General features: G+C 37.1%; 1 protein-coding gene across 12 annotated transcripts in view; it reads left to right on the forward strand.

The window, feature by feature from the left end:
• GTDC1 (glycosyltransferase like domain containing 1) overlaps window positions 1-26,626 on the forward strand; it is a 428,985-nt gene that overhangs the window by 203,628 nt on the left and 198,731 nt on the right. For all 12 annotated transcript variants that reach the window (XM_064287241.1, XM_064287242.1, XM_003405851.4 and 9 more), the window contains 2 exons: window positions 4,011-4,178; window positions 7,726-7,899. In XM_064287241.1, the coding sequence (XP_064143311.1) occupies window positions 4,011-4,178; window positions 7,726-7,899 (342 nt within the window). The remainder of the gene's footprint in view (window positions 1-4,010; window positions 4,179-7,725; window positions 7,900-26,626) is intronic.

Here is a 26,626-nt window from a genome sequence, read left to right on the forward strand (position 1 = left end):
TATTTTGGATTTTTTAAGCAAATATGACTCAATTGTAGCTATAATGTACATTGGAAACAGTCGAAACATGTATATGGATACAGTCACAAAGACATGGAATGGTGTGAATGCGCTTGGAAGCACAGAGCTGTTTTGGTTAGACTCTTGTAATAGCAGCCTGCTTGTACTTTTGGTGAGATGGTAAGCTAATGATGTAGCCGTTGATTTGAATTTAGCAGACACTTTAAATATAGGTTTCTCTTACAGAGACAAAAGTTGCAATTTAAAGCTCTTTGGTGGTCTAAAAACAGCTTAATTCCGTAGTAGCTTGGTAATAAGTGCTAATCCAGCTTATACTGTGATTGTAGTATGTCATGTTTGTGAAAGATTGCCCAACTGCTTTCTCTGGGTTTTATGTTAATTTAAAAATATTAAACATAAAACCTTGTAACATCTTCATGCTGTGATAAACTGTTCAATTTAACTTGTGCTCAAACAGCAGCTGTCAGGAATTATCCTGCTTCTAGTGGTGTTTGCTATCACCTTGTGCCCTTTCCTGCCAGAGACCCACTACGGGATGATGAAGCTCACCTTGCTAGAATTTATTGCTTAAATAATACCTGAGGCAGGATGAACGTTGGTTTCCTAGAGATTAAGTGCTGTGGAATGGTGTCATTCAGTGTATTGTTATAAAATTTTCTTCTTAAAATTAATGTTAGGGGGCAAAGTAAAAATTCTCTGTGAATCGTGCCGGCATTTGTTTTGTGGGCATATTCATTACTTCTTTTGGGGTGTCATTGAGCTAAATGTTTGAGGAATTATTTACTCCCTTATTTAACAACCACTTTACAAGTGAAAAGGCAAAGAGAAATGCCTTACTGATGATGGATGTAATTTCCACAATTTAGAAGTAGTGAGGGCTATTTCAAGATTCATTGTAAAAATACAATGAATTTCCTTTTCATGATTAAACAAACTGAAGGAAGTGTTGGTTTGGGCAGTACCAAATGGTTAATGTTGGGAAAATCATTGCCCTTTCACTTCTGAATGCATTGCTTTTTTTTTTTTAAAAAAATCTGGGAGGGCTTTTTTGAAAGGCTGGAATTTAGGTTTTGATGCTTGGATTCCCTAATTACAGATCAGCTGATAGGCAGGGTAAGAAGACTGGGGTGTGTCTAGTAGGAACCAAGGGAAGGGCTCACCTTGGTTAAACGCTGGCTGCAGATGGTCAACCGTGAGGGCCTTCCTCATGGAGGAAATTAATTGATTTACAACTAGAAAGACATGTATTACGTTTCTGTTGTTTAGGGAATATAGCTTTTTTTTTTTTTTTTTCCTTCTACTTGTTGCCATTTAATGCTTATTCCCCCAAATTTGTAGTTTTATACATGTACAATTTATCAAAAAATTTGCAAATATAGCAAAATGAATTGCTGTATACAATTCACTTACATCAGTCAATTGCTCATGTTTAACAGTGTTGCTATTCCTCTGTGCAATATATACATATGAATATTTATCGTTATTACCAGCATTTTGGGTGAACCGTTTAAGAATTACTTGTAGGTATCATGGTGCTTCACACTTAAATAATTTGGCATGTATCTCTTAAGAATAAGGGTATTTTCTGACTTGACCCCAATAGAATTATTACTCTTAAGAAATTTAAGATTGATAAAAATATACAAACTTATATTCAGCTGATGATCAAATTTTTTTCTGTTGTCCTAATAATGTTCTGTATAGCTGTTTTTTTCTCTATCCAGTAGCCAGCCATGTAGAACATATTGCATTTGTTGTCATGTCTCTTTATCTTCTTTTAATGTGGATTTTTTTTCTCTTACAACATTGACATTTTTGAAGAGGCAGTCCAGTTATTTTGCAAAATATTTTTCTGATTACATCATTATGACAAAATTCAGATCAAGCATTTTTGGCAGGAATGCTGTGTTGATAATTTTGTATCATTCTTAGTGCATCACACTGAGAAATGCATGTTATCCCTTTGTCCCATTATTACCTATATTAGCTTTGGTTACTTGGTTAAGGTGGTATCCACCAGATCTATGATAAAGGTGCCTTTTTTTTTTGGTAATTCACATGTAATATGGGGGCTGCATTTAATTTTTGCTGTGTGAGAAATATTGAGCTTGCTCAGATATTAATGGTTAAGAATATGAGTGTGGTGAGGAGGGATAGATAGGAGGGAGAGGGGGTATTATTCAATAACTGGACCCACAAGTTGACATTCATTCTCTTTTAAGAAAAATATTGATTGAGATTAATATTTTGTAGTTCTCTCTGCTGAGTGTCAGATCTATAGATATGCACATATCTTTGTATTTTAGAATTTTCCGTCTAAGTTTTAGAAAGGCTTATACTTAGTGGTGTTGGTGGGAAAGGGATGGAGATATCTTTGGACAAAACAGCACATTATCTGGCCATAGCTTTTTTTTCTGTTTGCTTTAGTTGAGTTCAAATTAGACAATTTAAAAAATAAATGCATTTCTTTGGTAAGGTATTTTTATTTTGAAGAGATATGTAAAAGTAATGCAGTCATGGTTTTAAAGAGGGATCACTGCCTTTTGGTCTTATGTGCCTCTTCTAGCCCATGAAGAAGACACTTGAATTCCTGTTTATGATATATTCACTTATTTTATAATCATTCCTCTCACGTGAATGGCTAGTGCTGCAGATCCTACAAACACCTGAAGCTAACCATTTGGCTTGGCAGCAAGGGAGGATTTATAGTAGTTGTAATCATAGTAATAACAAGGATGATATTTTGTATTTATTAAGTACAGAAAAAAGCGTTTGCGATGTAGGTGGTCCACAACCAGTTCACATCCATTGTGTAATGAAAAACTCTTCAGGCTTAGAAGACCAGGGAGTCCCTGCTTTGCCACTTTCTACCAGCGTGATCTTGGAAAAAAAAACCTTAACCTTCTTGAACCTCATTTTTTAGAATCAGAATTAAAGCCATAAGGGTCAAATGATGCAACATTATGTTATAGAGGTGGTATTCCATCAAAATCATGCCATCTAAATGTCATCAGCTGCCCAGGGACTGTAATTTGTACCTCTTTTATGTCCATATACGGTAGGCATCTCGCTAGTGAAACATTTCCAGGTTGTCCCAGATAGCTGTTACTCCTTTCTGTTTGTTCCTCTAATACTTTGTACCTGTTCGCTGTCACAGGCAGCATTCATCCCAATAGACTGTCTTGTTCATCTTTTCAGTCCTGGTTAGAATCTGGTACATAGTAGGCATTTAGCAAATGTTTGTGGAGTGAGTGAGTAAATAGACGCCCAGCTCTCATTTATAAACGTGGATAGGTAAGCTTTCAGTTGACCTTTATCCCCCCAAACAGAGAATTAGCCTTTCATCATTTTTAGACTAGTGTTTTATATAAGGGATTTTACAGATTGTACATCTGGTGCCATTAGCAATACAGGAATGGAGAAGAAAAGATAAAACAAAACAAGCATTGCAAGATTCTTTAAAAAAAAAAGAGAGGGAGGGGGAGGGAAAAAACATGCCAAGAGAAAAAGACCGCACTAGATAAGTCTATTGCATAAATCAAAGGGGTTTATGTCATAACATGAACATGTGCCATTCCTGCTTGTATATTGAATTTCAGTAGTTGGTTGCATAAAGAAGTAAAGTGTAATGAAACTGGCAAGCAAAGTATTCCCCAGTCAGCCTTATCTTTGTTCCATTTGTCCTTCAGATAGAGCTTTTCTTGCCTTTTTCAATAAAATCCATCCAGCTTTTTTTTTATTTTGCATCTCTCAGTAACTGAGCTGAGAAGACCAATGAGATTCGGGGCTTTTATAGTTCTTAGCAGCTGCTTTTTAAGAGATCAAAACTTAGAATGCTGCTACATGGTATTAAGGCTTAACTATTGATGTGTCCCTATAGGGGATATGTTTTTCTTGGGGTGGGATGAGGGAAGAGGAGAGAAGAAGGCCAAAGGATGACCCCTTCAAGCATGCTCAGCACAGTAAACCCTAATTTCCTTGTTTCCTAGGATCCTCTTTGCAAGCTCAGTGCTTAACCTGACCGAACTGGCTGCCCTTCGGCCTGACCTTGGGAAATTGAAAAAGATTCTTTACTTCCACGAGAACCAATTGGTATATCCTGTCAAGAAATGTCAGGAGAGGGATTTCCAATATGGATACAACCAAATTCTTTCATGGTAGGTATAGATTGCATTATTGTATTTGGTCCATTGGCACTGTTTTCTTTACAGATGGTTAGCTTTTAAGTTTAGAGACCTGCCATGTACCGGTTTAAAAAACACTTCAGGGTAGGTGGGAATATGTAAACATTTCCATGGTAGTAAATACTTGTACTTCTTCAGTATATATAAGATCACAGCAAATCCTTTAAAAAAATATGTATGTGTAACAATCTAATTATATATTGAAGTAACTATCCAACTCTGTATTTTTCACAGCATTCAGAATATAATCAGAGGATTGTCAGGGACTTTCACCCTTTGACTTCATGATCTGTTGTGTAAGGCTTACTTTTAGAAAAGGGCAGTTAGTCAACATTGATTTGCCTACCACATTCACTGTATTCAGCTAAAATCAAAATAGAAATTTACAGAGAAATAAAAAAAAATTAAAGCATAACAAGTAAGGGGTTTCTGTCCATTAAAAAAAAAATTTGTTGTTGTTATTTGTAAGACAGAGAAAACTATGGAAAGTGAATCTTTAGGTTGTTGTTTTGCCCTCATTGAGTCTTCTGAAATTGCACAGCCTTAAAATACCATGACATTTCAAAGGTGATGGTCCTTCTTCACTGTTACATCAACAAAGTGTGTTTCCTGAAGCTTAGTTAATGAAAGTAGTTAATAGTGATTTTGAAATGGCTTTGCTTTTAGTTCCCATTCAACATAACTGTAACGGTATTTGACTGAACAGGGCTACTTTCAGTTTGGCAGTGATTTGGGTACGTTTTACTCACCTTTATTAGCAGTTGTTAGCAACTGGGATTGATGATGTTTTGAAACAGATCCCTACCTCTTCCAAGTATGTCCCATAGTTTAGTTGACATAGAAAAACAACTAAACGGTAATACTTCTGTGTTTTGAGCATTTTGTAAATGTTTTCCTGCAATCATTTTTACAAGCTGCTTCAATTGTGAAGTAGCAGTGCTATCAAAATAGAGTGGAACTGCTTCACTTCAAATGTCTCATAAAAAAGCAACCGTTTTAAAATTTCACAATAAAATTAAAATACTTTATTTTATATTGAAACAGAGAATGGAAATATGTTTTAAAAACAAAAATAAAACCATTTTGTGTTTTATCAATATGGAAAACATTTGTAATAGTCTTTTGATTTCTTGAATTAGCATCATTCTTTTCCCCAGATAATGTGTGCTTATTACTCCTGAGAAATCACTGGGAAAAAAAATTAGGTCTATTTTTCTCTTTATGAGTGGGTTTTAAAGTTAATGGAAGTTACACCCACTCATATCAGGGAGGAAATGCACCAAAAAGAATATTTCTGTAAACTATCTTGGATCTTTAATTCAGCATAGACTGGATTTTATAAGAATATATATTTTTTTTTTTTTTATACATAGTTGGGTTTCATGCTTTATGAGGGCAGATATCTAAAAATTTTTAGTTTACTGTCTCTCATCTCTCTCTTTCATAAAAGATTTTTTTGTTCGTAGGGAATGGGAGTATAAAAGGTTGTACGTGATTTTTCAGCATTACTGTTCTCGAGAGAGTAAACTGATAGACAAGCTTGGAGAGAAAGAAGTGGACTTGATCATCTGCTGACTTCATAATGGGAGAAAAATGGTTCACAGTCATCCGGAGGAAAAATAGAGTGTCAGAAGCAGTCCTGTTCAGATTCTGTTAGAAAAGTATTACTCTTGCTTCCTCAAATGTTTCTTTAGTTTTCTTGCTGACTTCTGCTTTTGTTGGCACTGTCGGATTTTTTTCTTGACCATGTGGCAGTTACGGACTTTAAAGATGACTGACATAAGCACTCACCTTAAATAGAGGTTTCACTGACCCTCTGACTTATGAACACGTGTCATAACTGTATATTATGACCTGTGGGTCGCTGTTACAATAGATGACGTATGGTGAAAACAGACTAGCTGTTAAAACATCCCTCAACTTTTGGTCTGTTATTATATTGGCTTCCTTATTGCTTGCTGTTAACTCAGCACTTTCATGACACTCTATATTCTTTTGTATTATCCACATTGTAATCGCCTCCCGCCCCCTAAATTTGTGCTAGGTTGCATGGGGGGCGGGGGGGACAACTTGTATGGAAAAGCAATTTTGGGGGCGATGGAGGTGGCAAGTCAAATTCCTTTTGTTGGTTTGTAATAAAAAGAGCTTTTACTGTCTTAGTAAATGTAGATTACACAAAACTGAGAGTTTACTATGGTATTCCTGTTTTCTATATGCTCTGCTGATTTCCTTGTGTGTTCCAGTCCTGTGGACTTACACACTCTTGTTTCAATTTGCTTGATTTATTGGGTCACTATGAGTCAGAATCGACTTGACAGCAATGGGTTTGGTTTTGGTTTTTATCATTTTTAGGGTAAAATAAAACCAATGGCTTTGTGTATTTAATCTTGCAAACCTTCTTGTCAAAGCATTTTTATGTCTTTCATTGAGATCCAGTGACACTGAGTCATTGCTTAAAGCAAGAAGGCCATCTTAAAAAAAATCAAAGCAATGATTTATTAAATCAGTTTTTTGATTCATAAAGGGATCCTACTACATATTCAGGTGTTCTCCGGCTTACCCATGGTTATTATATGAGTCCTTTGGTTTCACCCACCCAAAAAAAAACAAAAACTTACAGGCAGTTCTAAAAACTGCAGCCATGGTAATGACACACAAACTTTGTTTTCACACTTGCTTGTAACAGTACATTTGAAATTATTTATATTAAATAAAAATATTAAAGAGGAACATGGTCTATTAGTCAAAAGCAAGTTTTATTATGTGCATGATGTTATGGTCCTTTATAAATACATTCCTTTGTATAACCAGTAGGACCTAATCATTTTTTTTTTGACTCAGTGATTTTAATTTCTAGATCCATTTCCACTAATTTCTCCTACTTCTTTGACCACCCCAAATGTAATAGCAAAGTTAGTTATTTGTAGAGATGCCATATAGTCCTTCTGTGTAGCCCCAGAGTTTTTAAAAACATAAGGTAATTTGTTGAAGCAAGAGCTAAAGCAAGAAATAGACATTAACCAAATAGTGTTGAAGGTGCCATGCTCTAGGATGGAAATAACTTTATGTGAATTAACCTTCTTGAGGGTAGTGAGAAGTCAGGCAGATTTCTCAGTAGTATGGTACAAAAGGATGTTCATCACCGATGTAGAAGCCCAACATGGGTAGGCGAGCCAGGAAAAAAAAGAAAGAAAGAAAAGGTCATGCTGTACTTATTGTTGTTGCAACATAGAAAGTATCTGGCATTGTGGAAATCTTATGTGATTCCATTAAATCATTTAATTATTCTGCTGTCTTTCCTTCCTTCTGCCGCCTAGCTACCTTCCCATGATGTAATGCTAATGAAACTAACTATTCACTATTCGAGGCATTTTGATAAATAATGATGACAAATGCAGAGTTCTTTGCAAACCTAAGGTGCAGTATAAACTCTGATTAATACACAGAGATCTGAGGGTTATAAAAAATAACTCTGAATAAATGTAGACACACCACTTGGATTTATCTTTTCCCTTTACAGCCTGGTAGCTGATGTGGTGGTATTCAACTCGCTTTTTAATATGGAGTCATTTCTCACTTCCATTGGAAAATTTATGAAGCTTATTCCTGATCACAGACCCAAGGATCTGGAAAGGATCATCAGACCCAAGTGCCAAGTTATTTCTTTTCCCATCAGATTTCCTGACGTGAGCAGGTCGGTATGTTTGACTCTGTTCTCAATATTATGTCGGAAGTTACTCTTCAAATGTGTAGAAATTGGTGTTCTTTTTGCTGATTTATATTAGCATGGTTAATTAGTGAATCGAGTTCTATTTTCCATGCAGTGATTTACAAAGATTTTAAATAATCAGATGTCCAACCTATCACTGAATAGTTAGTCTCAATATTGAGTTCTTCCTTTCTTTTATTTACTCCTTTGCCAAAGCAAGGTGCACTTTTATCACTTCCTGTTGTGTTCCATTCTTTCTTTCTTTGTTACAGACATCATTGTTTAAGTATTTTCTCAACCTTTGCATTCAGTATGTGCCTGCTGGTTTATATGTATAACAGTAACTGTTGCAAGTGAATCAATGTCGAATATCACTGCCTGGATTACTTTCATTTTCAATGCTATTTTCTTCTTCCTCTAGTTTTTATTACTTGAATATCTTAATAAAGAGTTAAGTCTTCTATATTAAGTTGAAAATGCGTTCAATAATTGCGATTTCTCTTTCTCAGTTACTGAGAAGACATTTTTTATTACCCTTGTTGCTGGGGATGATGTAGCTCAAAGGGAACATTCTGGAATTACCTTCGATTAAACCTAGCAATTTTTTTTTTTTTACTACCACAAGGAACACTTCTCCCTAGTGAAGAGAAAATTTACTTCGTTGGGACTCTCACTAACTGGGGATGCTAGTATTTTGTAACTGACCAGACCTTTAAGAAGAATTCAGGGGCAGTTGTTTTTCCCCACCCCTGCAATGAAGGCAGGAAACAATTTAATGCCTATACATGCTATGCAGGAGGTCAACATTAGTCTCTATGCTCTGTGCTTATTGAATTCATCCAGGTTTTGCTGTAGGGACAGTAGTCCTTATCCATACCCTCCTAATGCTGATTTATTTGAATGTCTCACCAATTAATATTTCACTGAAGAAAAATCTGCCTCATACTAAATCAAGTTAGTGAGTCATAAAATTTAAGTTACACCACCTTGCCCAATTTTTACTTACGTAGTTCAGAAGACAGGGACCCGTGGAAGTAAAGACATTGGCTTGCACTCACACTGCTTATCGTTGTCACAGACTAAAGTTTAGGCCCTCTGACTTCTGATTCCATTTTCTGTTGCTGCTGAAGCTTCTTGTCATTCTAGGTTATTTGTCAAAAGCATTTAATGATTTATTTGGAGTTTCGAAAATCATAAAGCCGAGAGGAACTGTATGTGTATATATCTAATTTTCTTATATGTGATGGGAGAATTGCGGCTTAAAAAAATAAGTGTTATAATTTAAATCTCTTGTTAGCTAGAACAGAGTTATATGTCTGAAGGGTTTTTTCAAAATGAAACTTATTTTTTGACATATTTTTTTCATCTAATACATTGGCAAAATGTACATTTCTTAGTGAGTAAATGGTTATGGCACATCTTAATTATTACTGCTATAGACTTCCAAATAAATTATATATTTTAAAATTTATTTGCATCTGATATGTTTCTGCATTATCGTATGTTTAATATACCTGTGGCAATTGAATAGTTTATTAATTTGGACTGTATTACCATAAAGAAATCTAGCTAAATGGAAGAAATTTAAGAAATATTGTGGCCAAGATAGCATTCATAAGCAAGGTCTTAGCCCAGAGTGTTATTTGAATTATTTTCAAATGGTAATTTGCTTTATCCATCCTGAACTCATATAGTGTAAGTAAGTGATTATTTGCTTGAATGACAATCATTCTAATGCCTGCAGTCTTGAAAAAGTATTATTTTGTTGAGATGTTGGAAAATATTTAGTAATTACAAAGGCAAAATAACTAAGGTGATTAAAAAAAAAAAAAAACCCTGTGTTTGAATGCTTCTTTCTATACAGATATTAATTGGTCATAGTAAAAATGAATTTAAGGAAAAATAAAACAAGATATATATTAAATTATTAATATATACTATAATAATATATTGTATGATATAATGGATATTAGTCAAAGAGGGGAAAATCCACGTTTCAGTGAAATACATGAGGATTTATAGAGTTGCTATCTGTTAAAATCAGAGCATGTCTTCATATAGGCCTTCAGTAATACTGAAATTGTGGCACCTTCTGCTCCCTATTGCCCTCCTTGCCTCTCCCCTCTCTCACTCCCAAAGACCAGAAAAATAGTAGCAGGAGAGATATTCACTACTTCAGGTATTAAATGTTTTGGGACGTCAAAGTGGCATAATATATAAAGCTCTTAAACTGGAGGCACACATATGTGTATTTGAGTCCTGACCACCACCTACTATGTCTGTGACTTGTGTAAGTGTAATGACTCTGAGTGTAGGTTATTCGATGGTTATGGTTATATTGACCTTATTACCATATAGTGGATACTGTCTAGTGATGACGTAGTAAGTAAATTAAATAGTAAATATCACATGCCTAGCACAGTAGCTGGCATATAATAGACACTCAATAAAGATTAGTTCATCTTATTAACTCCTCATCCGCATAACCTAGTACATTTATTGCCACCTGGATATAGAGGACAATCTCTACTCCTCATATTGACAAATGAAAGTAAAGAACTATTCTGCCAAAGGTGTATCCTAATATAATTAAAGAGCTTGGTTTATTTATTCTTTTTGACACCCTGACTCAAGCAAGCTTTTGACCACTCCAGAACCTGCTGTCCATTGTCTGAGACAGCATCTTCCTTTCATTCTTCTCCTGTCCTAACTTTCCTCCTTCTGTATCCAGCTTAACTTCTGTGTTTCATCATTATACTCACCCTTTTCTGATACTCCCAAATCTTTTGTACCTCTTACTTCATACTTGATGGCAGAACCCTATGCCTGGCTTGTTCCCTCTCTCTACCTACTATGTACCTACACTCACAACTGAACATGGCAGGAGAAAAACATACAGCCACAGTTTTTAGCCCCACTCTAAATTCATGACTCCTAAATTCTGGTGGACGCTTAGAGGTGCCTGACAAGCAGACCACGTTTCCCTCTTCCGGAGAACTAATTATACCTTCTCTATCTTTTGCAATCTCCAATAACAAAGCCTCCATTATCATTCTCAGCTGATGACTAGAAGAGTCAGAAGAGAACATTGATAAGCTGCCCCTACCGATCTACTCAGTTACCTGTCTCCATCTTTACGGTTTTTACTACGGATGACCTGACTGTGCCTCTTTCTAAGGCCACCATCTTCACTTCTTTACCAGAGTTTTTTTTATCCTTCTTGCATAATCAAGGACTATTGTTCTTGCATTTTTTCTTCTCTGTTCTGCATCATCAGTTTTCCTGTCTTCTGGATTATTCTTATTTTCCTTTTTCTGGATCATCTGTTAGCATACAAAAAATGTTATTTCTTACATCTTTTTAAAAAGTTCTGTCTCAATTACACTTCTCCCTTCTGCCACTGCCTCATTTCTCTCCTTGCTTTTGTAGCAAAATCCTTAAAGGGTTGTTTCTGTTTACTGCTTCCAGTTTCATCTCTACCATTCTCTCTTGAAGCTACTCCACTGAAGCTGTTTTTGTCCAGGTCACTGATGACTTCCAAGCCTCTAAACTCTGTGGTCAATGCTTAACATCACAGAATTTACACACTATGAAACATTCTTCTGTTGGTTTCCAGAACACACACTTACCTGATTTTCACACAGGCTCCTGCTTCTCAGACTCCTTTGCGGGTTCGTCTCCTTCACCCTGCCTGATCTTTTAACATTGGAGAGGAACTTTGACACACTGACACATAAGGGTTTGGTGGAGGAAGAACCCAAGACTAAATTTAGAAAAAAAAAAGCTAAAGAGAGCGAGGGGATCAACAATGAGAGAATAGTTCTGTGGAACAAAAGGAAAGGGTTTTAAGGAGGTCAGTAGTGAATTCAGAGGAGTAAGATGTGAGTAAGTAAGATAATGACTACAAAGTATCTTTGAATTTGACAGTTAAGGGATCCGGTACCCTATTCTGCATTATGTTAACTCACACAAAAGTTTCATATATATTACTTGTGGCAGCCAGAAAAAAAAAGAAACTTATAATTTAAATCTGAATGAGATTGAAATCTCTCTGTCAGACACACACACACGCACCCTCACACTCTCTCTCTCACTTCTCCTCACTAGAAGGACGAAGGCACCCAGGCCCAGAGAAATTAAGCGTCTCCCAACAATTACACAGCTATGTATAAACAGAACAGGAATTGGAACTCATGTCTCAAAACCTCCACCCGGTGTTCAGCCCACCACTTACTGTAAATGCAATTTCAGAGGTCTTGACTATCTGATTTTTCAACTGACAGCAGATTAGCAGCATCAAATTGGGGGTGTGATAAAGGCAGGCTCACTGACAGCAGTAAAAAGTGACAGCTGACTGACAGCTTGACAACAAGGGAGCAGGGAGATAAACTATTAAAAAAATATATATGAGAAGTGAAAAAGCAGAGCAGCCTGGAGCCATTCTCTGACAGGGCAGGCAACCCAGCATATCGAAGATCTCCAGCAGACATTTCTCCATGATAATACAGCATGTGCATCAAAAGGATGACTGTGATTTATTAAGAGAGATTAAATGGTGGCCAGTAAATTCTGTTTAGGAATGTAGGGAAATGGATTGCCCACTCTGGCCAGAAATTATAACTGATAGCAATGGAGATAAATTATCTCTTACACCAGGATATGCGTGAGCCATATTACTCACCTAAACAAAGACAATAAAAGTCTCAACCCTTTCTCAGACAGGTGGTTAAGAGCTATGGCTGCTAACCAAAAAGTAAGCAGTTTGAATCCACCAGCTGCTACTTGGGAACACTATGGGGCAGTTCTACTCTGTCCTGTTGGGTCGCTATGAATCGGAATCAATTCAACAGCAGCGGGTTTGGGTTTTGGTTTAGGAAAAGTTAGAGATAGTTGAATAAGCTACCTATTTTAGATATCCCCGATTAGAGTTTTTTCATTGACCATATTTCCTTTTTTTTTTTTTTAATTAATTTTTATTAAGCTTCAAGTGAACATTTGCCATTCCAGTCTGTCACATGTAGGTTTACATACATCTTACTCCCTTCTCCCACTTGCTCTCCCCCTATTGAGTCAGCCCTTTCAGTCTCTCGTTTCGTGCCAATTTTGCCATCTTCCCTCTCTATCTTCCCATCCCCCCTCCAGTCAAGAGTTGCCAACACACTCTCCAGTGTCCACCTAATTTAATTGGCTCACTCTTCATCAGCATCTCTCTCCCCCCCGCTGACCAGTCCTTTTCATGCCTGATGAGTTGTCTTTGGGGATGGTTCCTGTCCTGTGCCATCAGAAGTTCTGGGGAGCATTGTCTCTGGGATTCCTCTAGTCGCATTCATATCATTAGGTATGGTCTTTTTATGAGAATTAGGGGTCTGTATCCCATTGGCCTCCTGCTCCCTCAGGAGTTGTCTGTTGTGCTCCCTAGCAGGGCAGACATCGATTGTGGCCAGGCACCAACTAGTTCTTCTGGTCTCAGGATAATGTAGGTCTCTGGTTCATGTGGCCCTTTCTGTCTCTTGGGCTCTTAGTTGTTGTGTGGCCTTGGTGTTCTTCCTTTTCCTTTGCTCCAGGTGGGTTGAGACCAATTGATGTATCTTAGATGGCCGCTTGTTGGCATTTAGGACCCCAGGCACCACAATTGAAAGTGGGATGCAGAATGTTTTCATAATAGAATTATTTTGCCAGTTGACTTAGAAGTCCCCTCAAACCATGTTCCCCAGACCCCAGCCCCTGCTCCACTGACCTTTGAAGCTTTCATTTTATCCCGGAAACCTCTTTGCTTTTAGTCCAGTCCAATTAGGCTGACCTTCCTTGTATTGTATGTTGTCTTTCCCTTCACCCAAAGCAGATCTTATCTACTAATTGATCAATAAAAAACCCTCTCCCTCCCTCCCTCCCTCCCCCTTTTGTAACCACAAAAGTACGTGTTCTTCTCCGTTTTTTCTATTTCTCAAGATCTTATAATAGAGGTCTTATACAATATTTGTCCTTTTGCCTCTGACTCATTTCGCTCAGCATAATGCCTTCCAGATTCCTCCATGTTATGAAATGTTTCAGAGATTCGTCACTGTTCTTTATCGATGCGTAGTATTCCATTGTGTGAATATACCACAGTTTATTTACCCATTCATCCGTTGACGGACACCTTGGTTGCTTCCAGCTTTTTGCTATTGTAAACAGAGCTGCAATAAACATGGGTGTGCATATATCTGTTTGGGTGAAGGCTCTTGTATCTCTAGGGTATATTCCGAGGAGTGGGATTTCTGGGTTGTATGGTAGTTCTATTTCTAACTGTTTAAGATAACGCCAGATGGATTTCCAAAGTGGTTGTACCATTTTACAATCCCACCAGCAGTGTACGAGAGTTCCAATCTCTCCGCAGCCTCTCCAACATTTATTATTTTGTGTTTTTTGGATTAATGCCAGTCTAGTTGGTGTGAGATGAAATCTCATCGTAGTTTTAATTTGCATTTCTCTAATGGCTAATGATCGGGAGCATTTTCTCATGTATCTGTTGGCTGCCTGAATATCTTCTTTAGTGAAATGTGTGTTCATATCCTTTGCCCACTTCTTGATTGGGTTGTTTGTCTTTTTGTGGTTGAGTTTTGACAGAATCATGTAGATTTTAGAGATCAGGCGCTGGTCTGAGATGTCATAGCTGAATATTCTTTCCCAGTCTGTAGGTGGTCTTTTTACTCTTTTGGTGAAGTCTTTAGATGAGCATAGATGTTTGATTTTTAGGAGCTCCCAGTTATCTGGTTTCTCTTCATCATTTTTGGTAATGTTTTGTATTCTGTTTATGCCCTGTATTAGGGCTCCTAGGGTTGTCCCTGTTTTTTCTTTCATGATCTTTATCGTTTTAGTCTTTATGTTTAGGTCTTTGATCCACTTGGAGTTAGTTTTTGTGCATGGTGTGAGGTATGGGTCCTGTTTCATTCTTTTGCAAATGGATATCCAGTTATGCCAGCACCATTTGTTAAAAAGACTGTCTTTTCCCCAGTTAACTGACACTGGTCCTTTGTCAAATATCAGCTGCTCATACATGGATGGATTTATATCTGGGTTTGCAATTCTGTTCCATTGGTCTATGTGCCTGTTGTTGTACCAGTACCAGGCTGTTTTGACTACTGCAGCTGTATAACAGGTTCTGAAATCAGGTAGAGTGAGGCCTCCCACTTTCTTCTTCTTTGTCAGTAATGCTTTGCTTATCCGGGGGTTCTTTCCCTTCCATATGAAATTAGTGATTTGTTTCTCTATCCCCTTAAAATATGACATTGGTATTTGGATTGGAAGTGCGTTATATGTATAGATGGCTTTTGGTAGAATAGACATTTTTACTATGTTAAGTCTTCCTATCCATGAGCAGGGTATGTTCTTCCACTTAAGTATGTCCTTTTGAATTTCTTGTAGCAGAGTTTTATAGTTTTCTTTGTATAGGTCTTTTACATCCTTGGTAAGATTTATTCCTAAGTATTTTATCATCTTGGGGGCTACTGTGAATGGTATTGATTTGGTTATTTCCTCTTCGCTGTTCTTTTTGTTGATGTAGAGGAATCCAAGTGATTTTTGTATGTTTATTTTATAACCTGAGACTCTGCCAAACTCTTCTATTAGTTTCAGTAGTTTTCTGGAGGATTCCTTAGGGTTTTCTGTGGATAAGATCATGTCATCTGCAAGTAGTGATAGCTGTACTTCCTCCTTGCCAATCTGGATACCCTTTATTTCTTTGTCTAGCCTAATAGCCCTGGCTAGGACTTCAAGTACGATGTTGAATAAGAGTGGTGATAAAGGGCATCCTTGTCTGGTTCCCGTTCTCAGGGGAAATGCTTTCAGGTTCTCTCCATTTAGAGTGATATTGGCTGTTGGCTTTGCATAGATGCCCTTTATTATGTTGAGGAATTTTCCTTCAATTCCTATTTTGGTAAGAGTTTTTATCATAAATGGGTGTTGAACTTTGTCAAATGCCATTTCTGCATCTATTGATAAGATCATGTGGTTTTTATCTTTTGTTTTATTTATGTGATAGATTACATTAATGGTTTTTCTGATATTAAAGCAGCCTTGCACACCTGGTATAAATCCTACTTGATCAGGGTGAATTGTTTTTTTGATGTGTTGTTGGATTCTATTGGCTAGAATTTTGTTAAGGATTTTTGCATCTATGTTCATGAGGGATATAGGTCTAAAATTTTCTTTTTTTGTAATGTCTTTACCTGGTTTTGGTATCAGGGAGATGGTTGCTTCATAGAATGAGTTGGGTAGTATTCCATCTTTTTCTATGCTTTGAAATACCTTCAGTAGTAGTGGTGTTAAGTCTTCTCTGAAAGTTTGGTAGAACTCTGCAGTGAAGCCGTCTGGGCCAGGACTTTTTTTTGTTGGAAGTTTTTTGATTACTGTTTCAATCTTTTTTTTTGTTATGGGTCTATTTAGTTGTTCTACTTCTGAATGTGTTAGTTTAGGTAGGTAGTATTTTTCCAAGAATTTATCCATTTCTTCTAGGTTTTCAAATTTGTTAGAGTACAATTTTACGTAGTAATCTGAAATGATTCTTTTAATTTCATTTGGCTCTGTTGTGATGTGGTCCTTCTCGTTTCTTATTCGGGTTATTTGTTTCCTTTCCTGTTTTTCTTTAGTCAGTCTGGCCAATGGTTTATCAATGTTGTTAATTTTTTCAAAAAACCAGGTTTTGGCTTTGTTAATTCTTTCAATTGTTTTTCTGTTCTCTAATTCATTTAGTTCAGCTCTAATTTTTATTATTTGTTTTCTTCTGGTGCCTGATGGATTCTTTTGTTGCTCACTTTCTATTTGTTCAAGTTGTCGGGACAGTTCTCTGATTTTGTCTCTTTCTTCTTTTTGTATGTGTGCATTTATCGATATAAATTGTCCTCTGAGCACTGCTTTTGCTGTGTCCCAGAGGTTTTGATAGGAAGTATTTTCATTCTCGTTGCATTCTGTGAATTTCCTTATTCCCTCCTTAATGTCTTCTATAACCCAGTCTTTTTTCAGGAGGGTATTGTTCAGTTTCCAAGTATTTGATTTCTTTTCCCTAGTTTTTCTGTTATTGATTTCTAGTTTCATTGCCTTGTGGTCTGAGAAGATGCTTTGTACTATTTCGATGTTTTGGATTCTACCAAGATTTGTTTTGTGACCTAATATGTGGTCTATTCTAGAGAATGTTCCATGTGCACTAGAAAAAAAAGTATATTTTGCAGCAGTTGGGTGGAGAGTTCTGTATAAGTCTATGAGGTCAAGTTGGTTGATTGTTGTAAGTAGGTCTTCCGTGTCTCTATTGAGCTTCTTACTGGATGTCCTGTCCTTTTCCGAAAGTGGTGTGTTGAAGTCTCCTAGTATAAATGTGGAGGTGTCTATCTCGCTTTTCAATTCTGTTAAAATTTGATTTATGTATCTTGCAGCCCTGTCATTGGGTGCGTAAATATTTAATATGGTTATATCTTCCTGATCAATTGTCCCTTTTATCATTATATAGTGTCCTTCTTTATCCTTTGTGGCAGATTTAAGTCTAAAGTCTATTTTGTCAGAAATTAATATTGCTACTCCTCTTCTTTTTTGCTTATTATTTACTTGATATATTTTTTTCCATCCTTTGAGTTTTTGTTTGTTTGTGTCTCTAAGTCTAAGGTGTGTCTCTTGTAGGCAGCATATAGATGGATCGTGTTTCTTTATCCAGTCCGTGACTCTCTGTCTCTTTATTGGTGCATTTAGTCCATTTACATTCAGCGTAATTATAGATAAATAAGTTTTTAGTGCTGTCATTTTGATGCGTTTTCATGTGTGTTTTTGGCCATTTCATTTTTCCACATACTTTTTTGTGCTGAGACGTTTTTCTTAGTAGATTGTGAGATCCTCATTTTCATAATGTTTAACTTTATGTTTGTTGAGTTGTTACGTTTTTCTTGAGTTATGGAATTGATATTCCTTTTTGTGGTTACCTTATTATTTACCCCTAATTTTCTAAGTAAAAACCTAACTTGTATCGTTCTATATCGCCTTGTATCACTCTCCATCTGGCAGTTCAATGCCTCCTATATTTAGTCCCTCTTTTTGATTATTGTGATCGTTTATCTATTGATTTCCATGATTTCCTGTTATGTGTTTTATTTTGTTTATTTATTTATTTTTTAGAATTAATCTTACTTTGTTTGTTTTTGTGCTTTCCCTATTTGAGTTGCGTTGATATCAGGACGTTCTGTTTTGTGACCTCGTATTGTGCTGGTACCTGATATTATTGGTCATCAGGCCAAACAATCTCCTTAAGCATTTCTTGCAGTCTTGGTTTAGTTTTTGCAAATTCTCTAAACTTGAGTTTATATGTAAATATCTTAATTTCTCCTTCATATTTCAGAGAGAGTTTTGCTGGATATATGATCCTTGGTTGGCAGTTTTTCTCTTTCAGTGCTCTGTATATGTCGTCCCATTCCCTTCTTGCCTGCATGGTTTCTGCTGAGTAGTCTGAACTTATTCATTCTCCCTTGAAGGAAACCTTTCTTTTCTCCCTGGCTGCTTTTAAAATTTTCTGTTTGTCTTTGGTTTTGGCAAGTTTGATGATAATATGTCTTGGTGTTTTTCTTTTTGGATCAATCTTAAATGGGGTTTGATGAGCATCTTTGATAGATATCCTTTCGTCTTTCATGATGTCAGGGAAGTTTTGTGTCAGGAGTTCTTCAACGATTTTCTCTGTTTTTTCTGTCCCCCCTCCCTGTTCTGGGACTCCAATCACTTGCAAGTTATCCTTCTTGATAGAGTCCCACATGATTCTTAGGGTTTCTTCATTTTTTTTAATTCTTTTATCTGATTTTTTTTCAGCTATATTGGAGTTGATTCCCTGGTCCTCCAGAAGTCCCAGTCTACATTCTAATTGCTCGAGTCTGCTCCTCTGACTTTCTATTGCGTTGTCCAATTCTGTAATTTTATTGTTAATCTTTTGGATTTCTACATGCTGTCTCTCTATGGATTCTTGCAACTTATTAATTTTTCCGCTATGTTCTTGAATAACCTTTTTGAGTTCTTCAACAGTTTTATCCGTGTGTTCCTTGGCTTTTTCTGCAGTTATCCTAATTTCATTTGTGATATCTTTAAGCATTCTGTAAATTAGTTTTTTATATTCTGTATCTGATAATTCCAGGATTGTATCTTCATTTAGGAAAGATTTTGATTCTTTTGTTTGGGGGGTTGGAGAAGCTGTCATGGTCTGTTTCTTTATGTGGTTTGATATGGACTGCTGTCTCCGAGCCATCACTGGGAAACTAGATTTTCCAGGTAATCAGCTGGTACGCTGGCTCTTAGTTCTGAAAACGATTGCTCTCTGCCTGTATTTGTTCGTTCTCCGTCTCTAAGTCTGTGTTTGTTGTTCAGAGTTCGTAGATTGTTATGTATGTGATCGATTCACTTGTTTTTCCAAGTCTTTGTTGCAAGAGGGATCCGCGGTAGCGTCCACCTAGTCCGCCATCTTGGCCCCGCCTCCCTTATTTCCTTTTTTGGCTGAAAGTTGTGCATTAGCTACTTCTGTACTGCAAATTTCCAGTCTTGCCAGGTGATTGATGAACAAAACAGATTTTGCAGTATTAATCCTGGGAGATAAATATGATCTCAAGGCTTGGTAGAATGAGACTCATGACTGGGGTATATAGCAAAAGAGACTGTTCTGTTTTAAAGGATTTAGGTCAGATCACAGGTTGCGGAGATTTTACTTCGTACTTCAAGAAGGCATATTTCACGTGGAACTCCATGGTGTGGAAGGTGGGTATGTGGCAGAGTATCATGAAGAAGGAATCCTTCAGGCTCCTGAGCTAGATGGTAAAACAAGCCAATATTTTCCTATCTAGATTATGTAATTTACCTGAAGATGAGACTTAACAAAACTAGGAGTTTTAAATATTCAGACCTTTGTGCAAGTCTCATTCTTACGAAATCAGAACATCTGAGGAATATGCAGCTTGCTTTTTGACCATGTTATCTTTATGAGGTAGAGCTAACCACAGTAACCAACCCCTGTTGATTCTTGTTTTATACCATGCATTGTGCTAAGCATTTTATACACGTTTTAGCATTTTGTCCTTCCAACAATTCCGTAAGGTATTTCCCATTTATAGTTGAAGAAATTCAGGCATAGAGAATTTAAGTAACTTGCCCAAGGTCACACAGATAGGAAAGGCATAACTAGAAATCAAACACCTTTTTATTACCCTGTTTCAGAACCCAAGCTCTTAGCAGTCTGACTATACTGCCTTGCACCCAAAGAGAAGTTCTGGTCCCTGATACATAATTCAGGCCATCAAAGAATAACCTGTTAACAAAATAGAACTGACAGGGATGTTGGATGAAAATGAGTGTATCATGATAATGTTGTGAGAGAAAGGACTCAAAGCTTTAGAAAGCAGACTTTTAAAAGTTTGAAGAAAAGAGAGTGCACATATGGCCAGAAGTTCTGAAAAAGAAGACACCTCAATTGAATGTTAAGGATGGAAGGGGGCTATGTCTGCATGGCATCAGACTTCTTCCATCTGTCTCCCCTACAGAGTTTGGTGCTGAGGGAATAGCCACCATATTTCATATAACTAAATTAGCCCTGCCCCTGACATATTGGACCATATAGGAGTGTATTATAGAAACACAGTGAATTACAAAGTGGCATCCCTACATCCTTGAAAAAGATCCTGTCTCCCCAAGGAATTTCATGAGGGAACCGTGTGTAGGGAGCATCAAGGTGGCTATCATCTGCTTCGAATACCATTCAGTTGGATTAAATATAAAGAGAGACAAGTGCTCTCAGGTTGTCTAGGCTGTCCCATGTATGTATTTATCACTTGCCTGCCTTCTCAGTCCCTTCTTATGGTGAAGAAGGAGTTTAAATTTGTTCGTTATGGTTACATATAATTGATGGAAAAAGATCATGTGTGTTATGTTCCTAGTGGAGACCTTTAAAAAAAAAAAAGCACCCCACTTATTTCTTTTTTAATGAGAGAATGAATGCATGATATAGCCTAAGGAGCTTAAGTTTGGACTTCGGACAAATGGAAATAACTATACTTTAGACTGAGAAATATGTGCTTTATTTGGGTTTCAGGTCCGCTTTAGTTACCACGAAAAAATGTGTTGTATCAACCTTGCTGATGACTGCCTAGGAAGGAATTTCATGTTTCTGTGATCGTTTCACTCTCTTCCTGTTTCCACAGTGTTTAATTGTCAGAGTTGTCATAGGGTATGAACAACAGTGGATTTTACGCATGAATTTCCTCATTTCTTAGTGGATTATACAGCTCCAGGATATGGACATAAAGAATAGTTCTCCTCATCCTAGTTCCTACATTTTGACAGCAAACCAAAAACCGAAACCAAATCCAGTGCCATTGAGTCGATCCTGACTCATAGCAACCCTATAGGCCAGAGTAGAACTGCCCCATAGGGTTTCCAAGGAGCACCTGGCAGATTCGAACTGCCAACACTTTGGTTAGCAGCCGTAGCACTTAACCACCACGCCACCAGGGTATCCTTGACAGCAAAGGAAGGCAGAAAAAGATGTTGGTCATTTGGGGTAATCCTAACTTATTGAGACTTGAAGAATTTCTCTGCATGTTTCTCTCTACCTTTAAAATGTGAAGCCGAAATAGAGGTTTATGGACTTTGCTTAACTAATTTAGAAACAAAAATGGGAAATTAAAAAAAAACAGTGTGAAAACTTTAAATGAAAACTCTCAGGCTGTGCAAACAAAGGCGAGGAGCCTAAGGGCTTTTTGAAGAATCCTTATTAAAGAAAACACTATTTTACATTGCAAAGCAGATGTGTTGGAAAACAACAGCAGATCTGTAACTTGAGAACTTGTGGATTGATAGGACAGAAGGCAGCCCCCATGCCTCCCCACTGAAAACTTCTTCTTCTGTTCATCAAGAGTTCCACTTTTGGGGGGGTTGCCAGAAAACACCTTAATCTTCTTAGCACATGTGGTCATATTTCTCAGATATTTTGCGAACGTATTGGTGTTAGACATATTAGTAAAACTACTGCCTTGTCTACAAAATAATGAAATGGGAACCAGCTCTTGAATATTAATCTAGGCATGAACTAGAAGAAAAGTTTGACATTTACAAATTTAAGCATATACATATTTGCTAACAATTATTTTGGCTCTTCAAAATGAATGCAAAAATGTTTTCTTTCGATGTCATTTTGAAGAGCTATTATATAGCATCATTGTACTAGAAAAAAACCTTTGACAACTCATTTCAGTGTTTAACGCCACTTGCTGCCAAGAAATCTCCTTTACATCTGGGCCAGATCTTCTCTGCTGCATTGGATTGTACCCATCATCTTCTTACCCTCCTTACTAGAAGAGAAAATACGTATAAAATCTTTTGTTGGCCTGAACTTATGTGGAATAAACTCATGCTTACTCAAAAAATTTTTTAATGAAATTATCATCCATATTAATGCCTAATTACAGCGTGAGATTCTGCTGTCATGAATTTATGCCATAGCAATAAAATATAAAGTGTTTCGCCTTCCCATTCCTCCAAAAGAGGTGCTCTGAACTCAGGAGCCAACAAAAACTCTTTTTTTCTTTATAGGAAGACTTACCCCTAGTCTCCCCAACCATAGAGAACATTTGACTGATTTATATCAAAGACTCAATGTCTGTTTTTTTCTTAGATACTTATACCCCATCTCTGAGAGAGATCTGGGACACAGGAAGCAACGGCCACAGACCACAGGCCTGAGACATAACTGAAAATCAGAAACAGACTCAGCTAGGGACCACATCATCAGCTCAGAGGGACTCCTGAAGCAGAGCGGCTACAAAATAGGAAAGAATGAAGGACAAATTAAAATCACACCTGAGGGTAGTTCAGCAGAAGGCTCACTTAGGCTCTTTTCACCTTAGAAGCCCAGAGGGCTTCACCTCACCCGGCTCCCGTAGTGCAATGAGTGACCATCATTATGAGACATCAAAAGAACAGCAAAGTGTGTTATATATGCTATTCATTAAATGAGGGATATGTACAATGCATATTAGAAAGATTTCAAATAAATAATTTTGATGATTAAAGGATTAAGCTTTAGTTATCTTTAAAACAGTTGCTTATTCAAAACATTGCATTTTCAGTAATGCTAAAAAAAGGATGAGAGTGAGCGGTATGGTGTATAGGATTCCAGTCCAGTTTCTACCACTTGCTACCATTTTCAGCCTGGAGCAAATCACTTAACCTCCCATAACTTCCGTTTGCCTGTCTGTAAAACGGAAATTAATACCTACCTCTCAGGTTTGTTAGGAGAATACTTACTACAACGTGCTGAGCACAGTACCTGTAACCTAATCAGTGTTCCATAAATGTTAGTGCCTTTATTAATACTGTCAGCATCACCATTTTGTTTACCTTTTGGCAGCCTTTTTGGAAAATTCACTCCTTCAACATGATTCCAACTTCAGAAGTAAGGGGGAAATAAAATTTGAAAACTGTAGTACTTCTGTGTTGTTGCTGTTAGCTGCTATATAGTTGGTTCTGACTCATAGTGACCCAGTGTATAACAGAACGAAACATTACCTGGTCCTGCACCATCCTCGCAATCGTTGCTATGTTTGAGCCCATTGTTGCAGCCACTGTGTCATTCCATCTCATAAAAGATCTTCTTCTTTTTTTTGCTGACCCTCTACCAAGCGTGATGTCCTTTTCCAGGGATTGGTCCTTCCTGATACATGTTCAAAATAAGTGAGATGAAATGTTGCCATCCTTCTAAGGAACATTCTGGCTGTATTTCTTCCAAGACAGACTTATTCATTCTTTTTGCAGTCCATGGTATATTCAGTATTCTTCACCAACACCATAATTCAAATGCATCAATTCTTTCTCTTTGGAGAAATTACTGAAATTGTCAAGGATTTCATTTTCCATGGATCCACAATCATTGCCCATGGAAGCAGCAGTCAAGAAATCAAACAATGTGTTACATGGGGTAGATCTGCTGTAAAAGATCTCTTTAAAATGTTAAAAGCAAAGATGTCACCCTGAGGACTAAGATGTGCCTCACTGAAGCACAGTACTTCTATAGAACACCTGAAGATCTAAAGCTTACCACCAGATCATGTAAGGCCAGCGACTGTCTTATAGTCTACCAGTCCATATGATGGTAAGCAAACAGTATAGGTTAGTGGTGTGAGTGCTGTGTCTTATGGGAGGAAAAATCACATGTGCCACTGTCTACATCTGCCTGGCACCTATAGGACATACACATTCCATGTGTGGTGTGTGGTAAATGATGATGAGTGAGGTGATCAGTAAAGAAGTAAATTTAGTTGTCAGTGTTCTATTGAAGAAGGCCAAGGGGTGTTTTAAAAATTTTTCATTGAGAAGTAACAAATTTGGAATCCTCCATTGAACGCTTAAATTACCAGAATAATCTCTAATCCAGAATGGCTCATTATTTTAGAAATTCCAAATGAAAGAGACTTTATTATATAGAAAGGTCTTTAAAAGCACTCTTCAAAGTAATTAGATACAATAAAATATACTTAACAGTGATTTAATTCTTTGAGGTTTTATTCGTGCCTTCGTTCATCCAACATTTATTAAAAGCTTACTGGTTGTATGGCAATGCACCATACTAGGTATTTTAGGATAAAAGGATCAATGAGATAGGGTCTTTAATGTTAAGGTTCAAACTTTGTGGGAATGATAGGCATATTCAGGTGATTTTGAGTACAAGATCGAAAAAGTCCTGTGCTTTTTATGGTATTTGAGTTGGGCCTTAAAGGCTGATTAAGCTTTGGGCATATTAATAATAGCTATCATTTATCATGGCCACACGCTTTATGTATATTACTTCTAATCTTTACCAAAACTCTGCAGGCTAAGTACTATTAGCTTCATTTTGCAAATGAGAAAACAGGTTCAGAAGGTTAACCTTGCCTGAGATGATATAACTACCCAAACTGTCTGGCTCCAATATGCTTCTTCCATTAATGCCGTGTTTTTTTCTTGCTGTCAGGGAAAAGAGGCTGGGTGGGAATGAGTGAGAGGGCACATCGTGAAGAGAGAGAATAGTTATGACCAGATTTGTGGCAGTGACTCATCACTGGATCTAGAAGAAATTAATTACCTTTGAGTCAGTTATGTGAAGAGCTGATAATAGTAGAGGTGAGAGTTAAGGCTGAAGAATTTGAGCACTAGCCTATAGTCATTTTGCAGCCACTTTTAAGTTCTGAAATAGGAGATTTGGTATTGGTACATAGGATATTGGTGAGAAGGGAGTGGGAAGCAGAGAAACAAGTTAAAAAAAAAAACAAAACACATTAAAGTAAGTTAGACAAGGGTTACCAAGGACTTGAACTAGTGAAGTGGCATACAGATGAGGGAATGCACATAAGTACACTGGTTGTAGACTTAGCAATTTGATGTGGCCATTTACTGAATGGAGGAGTGGTCAGGGATGATCTTGAAGTATTGATTATAGTAACTGGGAGAATATCTGTGCTGTTGTAATTGAGAAACAGATTTGCTGGAGTAAAGATGGTAAATTTAAGAGTTTTATGTATTGAGTCCGAGATGTTGTTGGGTCATTTAGATGTGGAGCTGATAGACAGGAAGTGTCTTCTCTTACCTCACTGTTATCATTTAGAACTTAGTATGATTTGTTATATTGGTCTACATTTGTAGACGTTGTGGTAGGATTTGCTCTTCCCTTTGACATATTTGGGAGCCCTGGTGGCATGCACAGTGGTTAAGAGCCTGGCTGTTAACCAAAAAGGTCAGCCAGCAGTTTGAGTCTACCAGCTGCTCCTTGAAAACTCTGTGGGGCAGTTTTGCCCTGTCCTATAGGATCACTAAGCGTCAAAATCGACTCGATGGGGGTGGGTTTGGTTTTGTTTGGTTTGACACATTTGATACAGCTCAGGTTTATTTTTTTCCAAATAAATCCAAGATATCTATTTCTTGTTACTTGTTACTGTTTCATAAAAATCAAGCCCAGAATTTGCAAAAAACATCAGATCTTTTGAACTCCTTATTTCTGCATGAGCAGGAGTTTATTGAATTACTTTTCCCTTTGTTTTCTTAGAGTTCAATGACTAAAGCATTTCAGTCCCTTTGGAGACAGAATCGTGAGGTCAATTACAGAAGAACAGTGAGATATAGTGCCTAAGAAAATTGACTTGATGTTGAACAGAGCTGTGTTTCAATACCATCTGTGCCGCTAACCAGTTGGCTGATACTGAAAAAGTTGCTTGACCCTTCCTGCCTCATTTTTGTCTTGGTTTTCCTCATCTAGAAGGTAGAGAGACGAGATGGATTGACACAATGGCTGCAACAATGAGCTAAAGTATAACAACAATTGTGAGCATGGCGCAGTACTGGGCAGCGTTTCGTTCTGTGGTACATAGGTTCGCTATGAGCCAGAACCAATCCAATGCCACCTAACAACAAAGTAGGAAGTACAGTATTAATCTCAGTGAGTTGTTGTGAGAATTAAATGAGATATTTTTATAGATTGAATTGTGTCCTCCCAAAATATATATCAATGTGGCTACGCCATGATTCCCAGTATTGTGTGGTCGTCCAACATTTTGTGATCTGATGTGATTATCCTAACCCCTGTGATGTTACGAGGCACGATTACAGGCAGTTATGTTAACGAGGTAGGACTTAATTACAGGATTAGGTTATATCATGAGTCAATCTCTTTTGAGGTATAAAAGAGAGAATCGAGCAG

The sequence above is a fragment of the Loxodonta africana genome, chromosome 6 (genome assembly GCF_030014295.1).
Source record: "Loxodonta africana isolate mLoxAfr1 chromosome 6, mLoxAfr1.hap2, whole genome shotgun sequence".
In the NCBI taxonomy this organism is placed as follows: Eukaryota; Metazoa; Chordata; class Mammalia; order Proboscidea; family Elephantidae; genus Loxodonta; species Loxodonta africana.